This window comes from Cordyceps militaris, assembly GCF_000225605.1.
Source record: "Cordyceps militaris CM01 unplaced genomic scaffold CCM_S00001, whole genome shotgun sequence".
NCBI classification, from domain to species: Eukaryota; Fungi; Ascomycota; class Sordariomycetes; order Hypocreales; family Cordycipitaceae; genus Cordyceps; species Cordyceps militaris.
In genome coordinates, this window is record NW_006271969.1 from 3,828,250 (window position 1) to 3,843,551 (window position 15,302).

At 49.5% G+C, this 15,302-nt stretch overlaps 5 protein-coding genes across 5 annotated transcripts in view; 2 read left to right on the top strand and 3 right to left on the bottom strand.

Annotated features, from left to right (window-relative positions):
* Positions 1-1,815, bottom strand: part of CCM_01211 (uncharacterized protein) — a gene marked incomplete at both ends in the record, with an annotated part of 3,098 nt that extends 1,283 nt beyond the window's left edge. The window contains one exon of the mRNA XM_006666368.1: positions 39-1,815. Coding sequence (XP_006666431.1) covers positions 39-1,815 — 1,777 coding nt within the window. The remainder of the gene's footprint in view (positions 1-38) is intronic.
* Positions 1,816-2,661: 846 nt separating this feature from the next.
* Positions 2,662-3,710, bottom strand: CCM_01212 (nucleolar essential protein 1; the record flags this gene model as incomplete). The annotated part of the gene is made up of 4 exons (XM_006666369.1): positions 2,662-2,795; positions 2,843-3,272; positions 3,324-3,592; positions 3,671-3,710. The coding sequence occupies 4 exons, from the start codon at positions 3,708-3,710 to the stop codon at positions 2,662-2,664; spliced, it is 873 nt and encodes a 290-aa protein (XP_006666432.1).
* A 327-nt stretch (positions 3,711-4,037) lies between these two features.
* Positions 4,038-4,589, top strand: CCM_01213 (ribosomal protein S17; the record flags this gene model as incomplete). The annotated part of the gene is made up of 2 exons (XM_006666370.1): positions 4,038-4,172; positions 4,242-4,589. 2 exons carry the CDS (start codon positions 4,038-4,040, stop codon positions 4,587-4,589), a joined length of 483 nt encoding a protein of 160 aa, XP_006666433.1.
* Positions 4,590-4,929: 340 nt separating this feature from the next.
* CCM_01214 (ATPase, AAA-type, core) lies at positions 4,930-10,948 on the bottom strand (the record flags this gene model as incomplete). Its single annotated transcript, XM_006666371.1, has 7 exons — positions 4,930-5,135; positions 5,213-7,364; positions 7,420-7,716; positions 8,174-9,916; positions 9,963-10,299; positions 10,762-10,853; positions 10,907-10,948. 7 exons carry the CDS (start codon positions 10,946-10,948, stop codon positions 4,930-4,932), a joined length of 4,869 nt encoding a protein of 1,622 aa, XP_006666434.1.
* A 235-nt stretch (positions 10,949-11,183) lies between these two features.
* Positions 11,184-14,002, top strand: CCM_01215 (Autophagy-related protein 9; the record flags this gene model as incomplete). Its single annotated transcript, XM_006666372.1, has 4 exons — positions 11,184-11,839; positions 11,897-12,617; positions 12,668-13,616; positions 13,665-14,002. 4 exons carry the CDS (start codon positions 11,184-11,186, stop codon positions 14,000-14,002), a joined length of 2,664 nt encoding a protein of 887 aa, XP_006666435.1.
* Positions 14,003-15,302: the final 1,300 nt, after the last annotated feature.

Here is a 15,302-nt window from a genome sequence, read left to right on the forward strand (position 1 = left end):
ATGGCTTTGTGTGTCAAAGAATTCGCTCGTACACCGACTTTCGGGAAGTGGGATATTCTTTGCGGAGACGTGACTGCGCTTATCATCGCTGTTGTGATGGCGGATAGCGGATACCGTCTTGTCAGAGGTATGGCTCTCTGTGTCGAAGAACTCGCTCGTACACCGACTCTCGGGGAGTGGTATATTCTTTGCTGAGACATGACTGCGTTTATCGTCGCTGTTGTGGTGGCGAGAGGCGGATACATCCGACTTCCTACCGGATGCATGGCCTCGTGCCTCCGAAACTTCGCTCATGTCAGATCGACCCGGAGCAGAGCTGGAGGAGCGTTGCGACACTTCGGTTATAGAACGTGGCTGGGGGGAGGGCACCCCCCTTGACCGTGGCTCTGGTAACCGTTCGGAGACGGAAGATTTGTTATCGATGCTTCTTAGATGAAAATCGTGTTTACTTGGTGCATCTCTAGGAGCACGTTTTGACACTGAAGAAGCTACCGTCGTTAAGAGTTCGCTGCTTCTTGTTGACACTTGAGCAGGGGTAGTAGACGAGGAGGGAACTCGCGAATGGGCTGAAACGACTGTCTCGTGGTCTTTCCTAGGTGATGGACCCTTAGCGACACTTGTCTGTGTCTCCGAAGACGGGCTGGCTGGTGGTGGAAGCGTAAGCTGTCGAGTTGATACGGTGGAACTCGGTTTCGAGGGAGGAAGCCCTGCATCGCTGGAAATTTTGACTAGCTCCTTTCCTTTGTCTTCTTGACCATCTCCAGTATCGTTGCTGCGGGTTTGGAGGACATTGCTTTCGTGAACGGACGTGGGCGGGCGAACTGATGCTGGCGGGCGAACTGACGCTGGCGGACAAGTTGATGCTGGCGGACGAACTGAAGCTGGCGGACAAGTTGAGGCTGGCGGACGAACTGAAGCCGGCGGGCGAATAGATGCCGGTGGACAAGTTGATGCCGGCGGCAGAGTTGGTGGCTTCCTCACCGTTGATGGTTGATCTTCTTGAAATGTAATTCGATGCGATCTCAGTGGAATTGGGGTTTGCGGATCTCGATCAACCAACTCGGGCGATATGCTATTGGTATCGTTGGCGAGAGACCCTTGTCTCGCTATCATCTGGGTTGGAACCAACTGAGGTGTTTTAGCCGACATGACACCATATGTGATGGCTGCACCAGCCGCTGCGCCGGCGGCCACCCCTATGAGGGCACTCAGAACGGTAGACATGCCACTGTTTGGGGTACTGGCTTTTCCGGTCTCTCTCTGAATAGAATCAACTCCTTCAGGCGAATTCCGGTTTTCGGACGCATCATTCGTACTGCCACCCCTTTCGACGACCGGAGCGGTAGAGGGCTCAGGTGTGCTACTATTCCGATCGAGGATGTGGCACAGGGGTGTCTCTTGTTGCGGATTTAATACGAGAGCATACTGGCCAGTGATCATGTCAGGCCGGCAAACATGTCCAGTGCAGACAGCTTGCATCATGTTACCGTCAGGATCGAATATCGCTGAGTGATTGACAGGACTGTTGGCAGTGAAGATGGACCCTGGATTTGCCTCCATGCCTTGCCTATGGAAGGCCAGGATCGCCGCAGGGGATGGAGCGCTGAGTCGAATTGACGATAGTCGCAGCGCGGTCGGCTGTGCAATCTGGCGGAGATGTAAAACAGGACCCTGACAGCAACCAAAGGTTGCAAAATCAGGACCGGACGCTACACTTTCCGACGTCAAATAGCGAATACCAAGAGGCTGAAGGACAGCGGCGTAGAAAGAGGTCGACGGCGCTAATTGTGACACTTCGATACACGGGAGCGGCATGTTGCTTGCATGTACGACTACCGTGCGAGAGAATGGTGGTAGAAGGCAGTGGTGGTGATGCTCCTGTTGTTAAAGGTGCACGAATATTTATTGTTTTCAACAAGCATAGGATAGGTAGTTTCTCTACCTCACCGATCACCCAAGTTACACTTCTCAGCTGCATAAAAAAGCGGAGTGATTCATGTGTGTATGCCTAACGAGTTGCCAGGGAAGATGGATTCCGAAGGATGTGAGATGTTGTGGTCCAGTTGATAGGTAAAATGGGTCTATTTTTGGGCAGTTTTGCAGCCGTCGGCGCCCAACCAAACGTGCATATGCAGTCTCATGTGAGTAGTGGACATGTGCACGGCAGCTGGTTGCAAAGCTTCAAAGAAGTAGGCCATATCGACGTGGCAAGTATATTGGGAGTTTGTCATGCCATTGGTACACTATGCTAGCTACTCCAACGAAAACTGACTTGGGCTGCTTCAGCCATGGCCCAGGTGGCTGTTGCATAACAGTCGTGCCCAGTGTAGACGGCCAGTCACTTGTCATCCACTGTCGCCACCACTGAGATGAAGTGCCAATGTGGCTAGTAAGAACTTTAACTCCGATGGCTAACGACTGAATTCATGCCCAAGGATGTTGTGGTCAACCAGCCATGGTCGGGTCCTGGCTACATGTGCCTATGACATGGCCTGAGTTCTCTGCCGTTCGTATGTCCAAAGGAAACAAGGTTGGGTACTGTCCAGGTCACATCCTGTGCACACCTAACGAGTTGGAAAACGGGGTATGCAGGCCGGCAAGCAGACCGGCAGGTAGAGCCCAGTGCTTTCCCTGTTTATCTTGTGATTATTGGGGGGCGCATCAGGAACCAGAGCCCTCAATCTGCTCGCGTTGTTCGATGATCAGCCCAACAGCAGCCTTTGTGTCACTTTTGTGCGAACCCGAGCAAATTTCCCCAACGAGGAAGCCAAGGGCTTGAAGATGAGCGGAGCGGACTAGAGGATATCCCAAGCGTCTTCAGCAGCATGGCAAAATTTGCTACAGGCTACGCTGGCAGAAAGTGAATAGTTGCTGATGGAAATTTTTTCGTCAACCATAGAGTCAGCGAATGTGTCCGCCCCTTTGGCCATAGCTCCGACGAATACGCAGATACTCTCCTTGGAGCCAACCGATTCAACGTATTCGCGTACACGAACTAGCGACGAATCGAAACTCAACGTGACTTTTCGGCAATTTGGTGGCAGGTGATCAGTAATAGGGTTTTGAATCACTCTCAGGAGTTTTTCATTTGAGTTCGTGGACCGAATCGACAGACGGTGCAGCAGTTGCACCATGAGACCGGCAAATCTCTTGAATGTACGAGGAATTCGTACCGAGGGAGAAACCTCGATGAGAACACCCTTGGCAGTATGAATGTAGATTTGTAGCTTCCCGGCTTTGTTTATAGGTGAATCCAACAAGGTGAGAAGGCACTGTTTCATTCAGTGTTAGCACCATCTTGACTTTCTGAGAGCCATGCTAACCTGATGAGTAATATCAGGGCGAGCATCGCTAATGTCGCGGTTCATTTTACGCATAACCCCGATATGTTCATCACTGTTTAACAGCGAGTATTTTTCCTCTCGGTGTATACCAGTGCGACTGGTGGTACTGTGTGACGCTTTGTAGGTCTCGAGACTGGCGTTGGACAACACAACGATAAGTCTTTGCGAATCCTTGTCCGTTGGCGGAATAGGCGTACTTTGTTCCGCGACTAATTGGGGAAGTTTCGGCGGCGGTAGCGATTGCGTTCCTAGAAATTTTGGAGCACAAGTTAGTATTTTGACTCCATAGGGCGTCATGTAAAAATCAAGTAGCAATTGGCTCATACTAGGCCGCTTTGAGCCTGCTCGGCGATCCGGGGACGACATATCTCCGAATAGAAAAGATAATGCTGTAATTTTGAAGTGCTGTTAGGCGACCTCAATAATTGAGATTGGTAGTGATGCTGGCCAACTTCTAGGAAGAAAATAGTTGACGGAGCTACGTGCCGTTCCACTAGTACTGGAGCGCTTGACGTGGGGTGCTGACTAAGAATTACTGTTCTACAGTAGACTGTGATTGGCCAATATATTATTTTCCCCAGCCAACCCAATTCCAGGGTGTGTTGAGGGTGTGTTGCAGCAGCTCAGATTCTTCCGTTGTCAAGCAATAGCCTCGCACTTTTTTCGGCATAAAATCTGCAGTTGGCCCTTGATATGTCATCGCAAGTGTCCAAGGCTGCGCGCCGGGTCACCCATGAGCTGCATGGCGTTGTGGTTTCCGCAGGTTTGATGCAGAAGACCGTCAAGGTCAGAGTCGCAGGGCAAAAGTGGAATAAAATTGTCAACAAGGTGCGTAAATTGTCACATACATGACTGGATGGTGATATTTGATTAACGTGCTTTTCTCGACTGTTGCAGTTCTACGCCGACCCCAAGCATTACCTCGTTCATGATCCAAATTCTTCGCTCCGAACTGGCGATGTCGTCGCAATTGCACCAGGCTGGCCAACATCGCGGCATAAGCGGCACGTGGTGAAACAAATCATTGCTCCGTTTGGAGAACCGATCGAAAGTAGACCTGTGGTCCCATCATTGAATGAAATCATAGCGGAAAGGGAGACCAAGAAGAATGCCAAGGATGACCGAAAATCCTTAAGAAGGCAATCCGAACATGAACAGCGCCTATCCCAGAAAAAAGTTGCTGCAGATGAGCGCGAAGTGAAGCGCACAGCATGGGAACAGCTTATGGTGAAGTTCGGTCCATGATAGGAGTCAGATCGTCGCTTTGAGGGAAGAGCGGCGTCGAATACACATTATCGCTGCATCATGTATGATTATGGGAGGATATGCTCTGCTTACATTCGTATTACGGTTTTCGCCGGGGTTAGCGAATCATCTCTCTGGACTCCCAGGCTTTTGTACATTGATTAGACTACAGATATACTCACAGAGGAAAGCTGAGGCCGTATTAACATGTAAATGGATAATCAACTCGGCTGCGGCGACCAATGAAAAAAAGACCACTATTGATCGAATCAATATATATTTAATCACTCTTAACCTTGTACATCTGATACATCCCAACCGCTGACAGTGTCCCAGCTGCCTAGCCGCCGCGCTCCCCAAACTCCTGTGCCCAATCCTCATACTCTTTTAAACCGGACTTGCTTACACTAGGTCTAATAGTACCGAGACTTGCTTCGAAGTCTACCAGGCCAATCGGCCGAATTTCGTCCATGGTCATATGGAGCAAGGCCTCGCCGAGAGACCTTAGTGGCCCCATTGCCGCATCCTTTGCCAGTGCTGTGATGTCTGACCCGGAGAAACCTACTGTTGTTAGAGATAGACGCTCGCGGTATTCCCTACGAGAGGTACGGCACGTAACTTACCATTAGTCAGGCCCACCAATCTCTGGACGTCGCCAGGTGACAGGCTATGTTTCTGTTGGCCTAAGAGTGTGCGTATTTGTGTTTCTCTTGTAGTTGGCTCCGGCAAGGGGATGTATTGTCTCCTGACGAAGCGCCGCCTCGCCGCCTCATCAATAGCCCATGGCAAGTTAGTTGCAGCCAAGACGAGTACACGGTTTGCATCACCGCGCTCTTTGTCCCGCTCTGTCGTTTCACGTCCAGCTGCGGCTCTTTGAAGGTCGCTCCACTGAATAAGAAATTCAGTCTTAATGCGACGGGTCGCCTCGTGCTCACCCGAGCCGGACCGTTGGGAAAGGAGAGAGTCGATTTCATCCACGAAGATGATACTTGGCGCCAGAGAGCGTGCTAGACCAAATAAAGCTCGAACCAGCTTCTCTGACTCTCCCAAATACTTGCTCGTTAAACTGCTTGCTGAAATGGAGAAAAATGTAGATCGCGATTCGGTAGCCACCGCCCTGGCCAGCATAGTTTTACCTGTTCCTGGCGGCCCAAATAGAAGCATACCTCGAGCTGGTTCTCGTAGACCCATGAACAGATCAGGACGCAGGAATGGGTAAACGACAGTCTCTCTCAGCGCGTTCTTTGCAATTTCGAGCCCGGCAATGTCGCCCCAACGTACTTCATCGCCTTTAATGACAATGTCATTCAGAATCTGCTTGGCTGCGCCCTCGTCGACACCAAGGGGAAGATTTCTTAAAATTGATGCCTTCTTCCTTTTCCATGCCTTCTCGGCGATGCTCTCCTCGGTTTCTTCCGACGTTTCGCTTGAGTTGTCAACCTCCACTGGTTTCTTTTTGTCTTCATTGCGTTTTGAAGGTCTCGAGTTATTAGTAGTAGCACCTGGACGCAGGGCAATGCCACGATTGGCAGAGGTGTTATTGTTTGATTTCACATTGTGACCTTCTGCATCATCCCCCGAAATACTGGATACAGATGCATGCCTCGTCTTGGGTCGATCCCGCCGGCGATGTCGGGTTGTTTGTTCCGGTTTGATCGTGCTTTGCGTTGCTGCACTGGCACCGGGTTGTCTTGTCACTACTTTTCTTCGCATCGGAGCACCAGATGCGCTGCGTCTGTCTGACCACTCTCCAGACTCATCTGCCGTTCTCGATCCGTTAAAATGCTCCTGTTTCTGCTGCCTGACTAAAGGACGAGAAGGCTGGTGACGCTCCAGACGAGCTGAAGTACTTTCCGTTGGTTGCGATTCCAGCTGGGCTGTTGAGCTAAGTGCACTAGACGCTGCGCTCACAGATAGGAAAGATGGGTTCGTGTACGGGTATTCGTCAGAGTGCCGCGCGCCGGTCGATTGACCATTTGTACTACCATCTATATCCTTTGGCTGAACGAGTCTTCTGGAGTGGCTGTCCCATTGTGTCGACGTTGATCTTTTTTTGAAAAGATGCTCTGCGACCTTTTTAGAGTTGTTCGTGGATGTCGAAGACATGTTCTCAGCAGGCGGTGTGCGCTGAAGACGCTCTCGCGATCCAAGAGCGCTCCAGGCTAGGGTTGCCGCCTTGCTTGACCCCTCAGCTACCGGCCGCGCTGATTTCCGTGAAGGTGCTGACCCCTTTTCGCCAAATTTGGAAGAGCGAAGGGTCGTGCGCATTGTGTGTTTTTCGGGGCTGGGTGATCGATATGCTCGATCGGATTTTGGCGGCACGCTCAGAGCTGGTGGTCTAGAACCGGACCGGGTGTGAAATATGGCATCGCTGGCATGTGAGCTTTCTCCAGACTGCGGGATCTCCGACAATGTGCGAATGGGTAGCGGTGGCCGTGGCGGAAGAACAGGACGTGATAGTTGAGAGTATGTAACCGCGGGGATTGTACCACTTCCGATCGAGCCCTTTGATCGTGTGGGTGAATCAAATGGGCTGGGCGTTTTGGAAGTTTTGCCGCCCGTATCAGAGCTGGTTTCGTCTTCCCTGGACGCCTTTAGCGCCTCCAAAAGATCGAGCCTCTCCTTGCATTGGAGTTCTAATTCCTTCAAAGCATCGACAAGCGCCTTCTCGGTATCAGTCTGAGGTCCATAGCCTGGAATCGCTTTGGTTGCGTTATGTTCGTATATTAGGGCGATGGCATTGCGCCAGTGCCTCAGAGCCTCGGTTTCGTCTCCCTGCAGCGCGAAAAATCAGCTTTCTTCTAGCATGTAAATTCGTACACAAAATTACCTGACTCTCGTAGTAGACTGCTGTGGAGCAGCTCAAGTAGCTTTCATCGTACGTCTTCTGCAGAGCGGTAAATACTCGGTTGCGCAACATTGCAAAGGTGTTATGCACATAGTAGTCGATATGAGCGTTGGCTATGCTCCGGGCTGGCGAGGGTTGCGCGATGGTAGCTTTGAAGAAGAATGCCGGATCGTGGTATTGGGAGCCAGTCCTGGTGCCGCGGAGAGTGTTGTCAAAACCTAAACCTACCCGACCCGGATTCGTTTCTTGTTGTGCCCAGGCACGTCCCGTGCTTGTGCGCTAGGTGGGTAGGTAGTCTGGCTGGTGACGTAAGGGCTTGGTGCAACCAGTCACTTGTAATTTGTAGGTAGTCAATACACTGCAAAACTGCGTTCGGGTTGACCTAGCATCTGGTAACTATCAGTTCTAATTGACAAGGTAGGTAACAGGTAGCGGGGCAGACTGACCATTTTCTTAAACTCTTAATAAAGAATAGTGATGGGAAGGATCTCGAACCTCGAACAAGTAGGGACACGTCACACAAGGACGTAGCTCATAAAATTATCCAAGTCGATTGTTGTTTTTAAGTAGGCATTCTCTCATAATTTCTAAGAAATATGTCTCGGGCGTCATCATGGGTTCCTGGACAGCCCTTCTCTGAAGGTACAACTACCTCTCTAGGTACGTACGCTAATAATTACGTGATGGCTGGGAGCTGTCCATATGACCATGCCCATCTGGACTACGACAGCAATACCCGAATCTCACTTGCTGTGCGCGGGAACACGGCTCGGAAACTGCCATTTCCATCGCTGTCCCCCTGGCTTGCACACAGTCCGTCAATATACTTCTCCAGTAGCTCAAAGTCTGTGCAAAAGCGCTCAGCAGCTTCATCTGTTATTTTTCGCGCAATACCCAAGTCCTGCAGCTCGCCGAGACGCTCCAGTGCATCAATATATGCTGATGGCAGAAAGTGATCCAATTCACTGCTCGAAGCAGAAAGCTTGCTGGCTGTAATGAAGTCGACGTCATAATGTCCGCGTTGCTTTATCGTCGCTATTACATCAGACAGGCCTGAACCTTGATGGAAGAAATCCAATTGAGAGTCTGTAAGGACTGCTGCCTCTCCATTGATGGATGTTCTGATCTGCTCTCCCCGTTTGCTCGTCAAGTTGCTTTGCTTGAAATAATTCGAAACAGCCAGGCGACAGTTGATCAGGTATATAGAACTGCGTGGGAGTGGCAAAGACCTTGCTAAAGCTTCACTGTCGAGAATAAAGGGGTCTATCGCCTCAGTCAGGACTTCTTCGAGCCCGGCTTCCCCGCTCTCAGTACTTGACAGAGATGTTTCGTAGGTGCTCAGCATGACTTGAACCTGCTTGAGGGCATCCTGCAGGAACACTGGCGGGCTTAGATCAGAGGGAATAGTTTGGGGTTCGGCTCGAACAGCAGAAATGTGTTCTCGGAGTAAAGCCCTAAATTGTCTCATGGCCTCCTTTTCCATGCTGTGAACGGAGTCTAGAAGACGGCAGTCTGGTCCGAGTAATTTGAGGAGCATGATGCCGTAGAATTTGAGAAGATTTGCTAGCTTGTATGCCAAGATCGGATCCTCGTTAGCTTGGATGACTTGCTCTACTCGTTGTCGAAGTATACGAGCTGCGCCAGACACGTCTCTGTCGGTTAGGTTGTTTAATGCATTTAATGTGTTGAATTCCTCGTCTTCACCATCCGAAATGATGCGCCACAACTCAGCGTCTCGGCCGCTGTTGATACCTTTGACGATTTCCTCGCCGTCGGCAATAAAAAGAACTTCCAGAACTTCTCTTTCGCTGACTGCGGCCGAGTGAATCCATGCTAGCATATCGCCGACATAGCGGAGAGGATCATGTGCAATCATGTCGATCGGTTTGACAGCAGCAGAACCTTCACTGGCGCTATCCCCAGTCAGAGCATTAAAGAACGAGCCAGACAAGATATGCTGTCTTGCGTCTGCAAAGAAGTCGAGGCAATTTTGAAACAACGAGGGTCGGGCGGCCAACACTGTGAGAGACTTTCTCATGGTAGCGTTCATTTGGGGGTTTTCGAGATCAAGGATCTTGAATTCTCGCTGAACCCACTTGTACAGCTTTTGGTAGGCAAATCCAATATTCTGTGATGCCTTCTCCATAATCTCAGAAGCCAAGGTCTGCCTTTCAAAACCGAGGAGTACTTCACAATCTTGAGTGATCTTTTTGGCCTTCGCAAGGGCGGCAAAGAAAGCATCATTTACAGGCTCGACAGTTGAGGTAAGCGCCAATTCTTCATCTTCGGATAAAACGAATCGATCACGTAGAGCTTGTAGCAGGTGCCGTCGCCTTTCAGTGTTTCTTCGCTTCTCAAGCAGAGCCGATGCTTCTGCAAGTGACGGCTCCATTTCGCTGTGTGCTGCAGCTACCATGCGCTTCATCTCGGAATAATCGGTATTGAGTTTATCAAGTATCGTTTTGATACGTCTCAATTGCTGTGTCGGTTAGTAGCGGAATACCACATGATTCTGCTCGACTTGCCTCTGATACAGTACTAAAATCATCCAATATCCGGCCATTCTTCTCAATGACATCTTTTTGCAGTTCTAATCGGAGTCTTCGCCGTGTTTTCCCATCGTTTCTTATGCCGCGTTGATCTATCAGAGCCAATGTGCCACGAAATTCTGCATCAGAGTATGACGTAGACAAGACAGCTGATACTTTGGTGGCTAGAGGATTTGTTCCCTTGTTCGTTACGGCCGACTGACCCTGTGCATCTCCTGCTCTTCGGTGCTCGCTGCGGTTGCTCATTCCTGAAGGCGCAGCCTGTGACATGATGCTGCAGTGGGCAGTAGGAAACAGAATCACAATCTCGGCGCTAAATTTTCAATGAGAAATGCTTCGGCTGGTGAAATGCGACTTCTGGTGTGCGCCAGTGCCCCACGACTCTGACCAGTTAGTTTGGTGAGGTGGCTTTTTGGTTCACAAACGTACCAACTGCAAGTGCGGGGCTGATCCTCACGCGAGCGAGGTAATAAGGGCGCAAAAGGCAGACTTCGACGGCTCCATTTGCGTTGTTTGCCAGCGCCCGTTCTGTTAGCATCTAGAAATTAAACAGTGAAAAGGTGGGAACCTAACTCACTAGGTACCTAGAATCAGGCGGTTAAAATGTGCAAATGTGCGCTGGTTAGTAGTACCTACCTACGCGAGTGAGGCCTGTTTGTTAACAGGGGAGAGACCTGGTAGCCGGACCGACTCTTTTTGCTAGCCGGACTGTCCACATGACTACAGAATTGACGAGGTATATGATTTTAGGTGAGATTCGCGTAAATAGAAGTACCTAGGCTTTTTCTGGTTGATCCCGTGACCTGCTTGCACATTGGCGCACATGAGGTTGGCAGGCAGGTAAGCAGGTTGGCAGGCAACAGGTACCTAGGTACCTAAACTACCTACCTAGGAAGGGAGGGTGCTTTCCAACAAAGCACCTGACGTTCGTCACCCTTCTCAGCAACATCGGGCTTGGACATTGATCTCGCGTCTTAAACAACCATCGATTTGTTGCTAGAATGATCAAGTGATAGTGACCAAAGCGAGTGAGCGCCTACACATGCTGACTTCAAGCTATTTCTCGAATGCTCGTTGCTGGAGCTTGTTTCGCGACTGGCAGCCATCACCGGATGGTTTGGCCGACCTTTTGCTTTGAGAATCGGATACTATCACTCATCTAGTCTATATCGTGGCAACACAATATCCTCTCTCGAAATGGACGCCTCAGCTCGAAATGTCACCAAATCGTTCTACGAACAGCTTCGATCCCCAGATGATGACCTTCCGGACTTCGAAGACGCGGGACTGCGAGCCCTCGACGATGAAAACCTGACACATGATTTCAGAAATATGCAGGTGGATAATGTAAATACAGGAGAAAGTCGTTTCACTGTGAGAAGCGCGATGGACGGACGCGGCCCGAAGAATGGCTCACCTTCTTCCAAGCGCCAGTTCAAGAGGAAACAAGCTCTTACTGCCTGGGCAGCCGACGATGATGACCTGGATGAAGATGTTCCAGCTTCTCTTTTAGTTGAGAACAACTCTGAACCAGTCCAGCGGCTGGATGCCATGGCGGGAACGACTGCCCAGGGTCAGACAGCGCCGACATCTTGGAGAACACCATCGCCCGAGATGGGCAGAGCCCAATGGGAAACAGTCAAGCGACAGCAGCGATTGTACCGGGACGATGCTAATACAAGCTTTCAGCCTCGTTCCATGATGGCAGGTACTTGGCTTGGGAGTAGGCGAGAACGCGCTCTGTGGAGATGGGTAAATACGTCTAGCTTAGACAGCTTCATGAGAGATGTGTACGACTACTACGAAGGGGGAGGCATGTGGTGTATTCTTTGCTCAAACGCACTCTGGCTCCTGTAAGGACATGCTTGCAGTCTTGCATCACTTCACTGGTAACTAATTCGCTCTTGCAGGGAAACACTGTTTGTCGCGATTCTTCTCACATTTCTCACCCAGTGCGTCGACTATGGCAAGGTGTCAACGAGCAAGTCTTTGGAACAAGTTATCATTCCACAATGCACTCGAAAAATGTCGGGTTTCTGGAATCTCGGAATATGGCTATACTCGTTCTTCTTCATTTGGAAATGCGTCCAGTATTTCTTAGAAATACGCCGCCTGGTACAGATACGAGAGTTCTATATCTGCCTTTTGGAAATTCCAGAACAAGACATGCAGACTGTGTCCTGGCAAGATATCGTGGCTAGGATCATGGCTCTGAGAGAAGAAAATCCCAAGACGGCAACAAATATACCGGCAAGGCTGCGACGCTTCATGGGTAGCCAATCGAAGGAGAGACTGGATGCTCATGATATTGCAAACAGACTCATGCGGAAAGAGAATTATCTCATTGCCATGATCAACAAAGACGTGTTAAACCTCTCTCTACCGATTCCGTTTCTACAAGGAAGGCAGCTGTTTTCCAAGACGATGGAGTGGTACCTTCATTATGGCATCCTCGACATGGCCTTCAATGAACTCGGGCAAGTGCAGCAAGATTTCCTTCGGGCCGACCGTCGAAGAATTTTGAGCGAGAAATTGAAACAGAGGCTCTTTTTTGCCGGAATTCTGAATCTTGTCTTCGCGCCAGTTGTCCTTGCATATGTCATAATTGTCTACTTCTTCACCTACTACAACGTGAGTGATGTTACGATTCTCACCTGACTGTTCGTTAACCTTTGTATTAGGAGTACCAGAAGGACCCCAAACTCGCGGCGGCGAGGAAGTACACCGCTCTTGCAGAATGGAAATTTCGCGAGTTCAATGAGCTGCCGCACATTTTCTATGAGAGGCTACATATGTCTTTCCCATTCGCAACGCGATACGTGGATCAATTCCCGAAGAGGATGACTGAAGATATAGCGAGAAGTGTAGCATTCATGTCAGGCGCAATCACTGCTGTGCTAGCAGTGTGCACAATACTTGACTCGGAATTGTTTCTCGGCTTTGAAATCACGAAGGACAGGACTGTGCTGTTCTACCTGGGCATTTTTGGAGCCATCTGGGCTATGACCCGAGGCATGGTGTCTGAAGAGACTGCAGTCTTCAACCCCGAATATGCCCTGCGCAACGTCATCGAATATACGCACTATATGCCTGATCACTGGGAAGGAAGACTGCATAGCTTCGAAGTGAAGAAGGAATTTGCTGAGCTTTATAAAATGAAGGTCGTGATCTTTCTGGAGGAAGTGATGGGGATCATAACGACACCAATGCTCCTCTTGTTCGCCCTTCCGAAATGCAGCGACCAGATAGTTGATTTTTTCCGAGAATTTACGATTCATGTCGACGGACTCGGGTACGTCTGCTCGTTTGCCGTATTTGATTTCAAAAAGGGAGTAGGCAACGACGGGAAGCGAGGCCCGGCACCGGACGTCCGGGAAGATTATTACACTACGAAGCATGGGAAAATGGCAGCCTCATACTATGGGTTTCTGGACAACTACGTTATCAATCCACGAACAGGAATTCCTGGTCATCTCCCTCCCGGGGCGAGGCACCAGTTCCACCCACCGCCCGCGTTTCCAAGTCTCAACTCGCCGACTTTGGCGGCGGATCTGCATACGTCTCAAGCTGGGCGACCCGATGGACGACGCGATTTTCCGCACTCGCCTGGTGATAGAGCAAGCTCCAAAGGTTTAGTAGGAATAACACAGCCGTCCCCAATGGCATCGATGTTGTTAGACCCACGCCATCATCTCCCTAGTGGTGGGCGTGGCGCCAAAGGGTTGTCGAAGTCGCGCGCACCTCGAAATCTCAGACTGGGAGAGAGCAGAATCGCCGAAGAGCCTGGACAGGCTTTATCGAAAAAGGTGCATGTCAAGACGGATGATGAATTCGAAGATGATGTCGATGATGGTGATGGAATTCTAGGTGAATCTGTTTGGGAGACATCGCCGGCTAAAGGCTTGAGCCGTGAGAACAGTGCGGCGAATACTGTCGAGCCAGATGCTGGTGTGCTGGGGATGATATATCAACTGCGACAGACGCAGCACGGTCGTCGCGGAAGCAGCATGGTTTAGTGCAGACAACATAGTGGATAGGTGTCCCTTTTGGTAAAACATTGGTTTACATAACTTTCTGATGGCGTTTCTAAATGTGAAGAATACCGTAGGCTAAAAAACGAATGTAATCCCTGTGATGCTACAATCGGGCGCGGAGGCCGCTTGTAATGAATAGGAGGTAATAACTATGTTGTCGGCAATGAAGCTGCCGGACTCGGCGCAGGAAGTGTCTGCTTCGGCGTTACGACGTTGGAGAGGCAGGAGAGGTTGGCTAATTGGTGTCGCCGTGTACAAATTATGTTGCCCCTCTTTAGCAGAGTGTGCTTTCCCATCTGATAATCGCGAGGGTAGCTGCGCTCTCGTAACATGGCTGGAGTATGTCTTATTGATGCGCGTTTGAAGGAAAAATCTCAGGCGTGCTCGCAATTTCTCACTTGAGTGCCCAAAAGGTGCCAAAGTGGATTGCGCGTCAGGACAGGGGCATGCGCCCTTGCCGAATGCTTCTTATCAGATCGTCGACACCGAGGAGCCAGCGGTGGCAATGAACTTGGGCGGTCCTCGATAACTAGGTAGTTGTCGATGTGATTGGAGTGGCCTTTGGCGACTAGATTGGGCCTACTATTTGCCAGTGAGTGAAATGTGACTTGCTAATTGCCATGCCACCAATCTGCGCTTTGTCGACTGTGACAGCAAGGAAGGCCCTGATGATGAGGGCTCCAACCTGTCCCAGTACAGCAAGTGCTCGCGATTATCACCTAGTACCTACTACCTGGGTATATAGGTGGCTCGCTACAGTGCGCTCATCGCCAGGGAAAGTGTCACGTGCACAGCACTACTTAGGGCCATAAGCCACCTACTTAGCAGCTAGAGAATATATTATTATCTTACTAAAACTCTTATACCTAATAAAATAGTAGTAATATTAGTAAGATTATTAAAGACTATTAAAATTTATTAAATTTAAAGCTCTTATTAATAGTAATATTTATTTTCTTTTTTTCTTTTTTCTTTTTTATACCTATAATTAACTATAGCTAATATACTAAACTATACCCCCCTCCCTCTTAATTTAATCTAAACTATATCCCCCCCCCCTTAATACTAGTATTATAAAAGTAAATCTAGCTAAGTTAGTTAACTTAAATACTAGCTAAAATATACTAGTTTTAATAAGCTAAGTAGTATATTAATACTAAACTACTACCTTTATAGTATAGTGGTTCTATAGTAGGGAGTTCTATATAGGTTAGTATATAGATCGCTAGTTTAAATCTAGCTAGAGGCACCCTAAATAATTTCTTTCTAAAAGTTAAGTAGT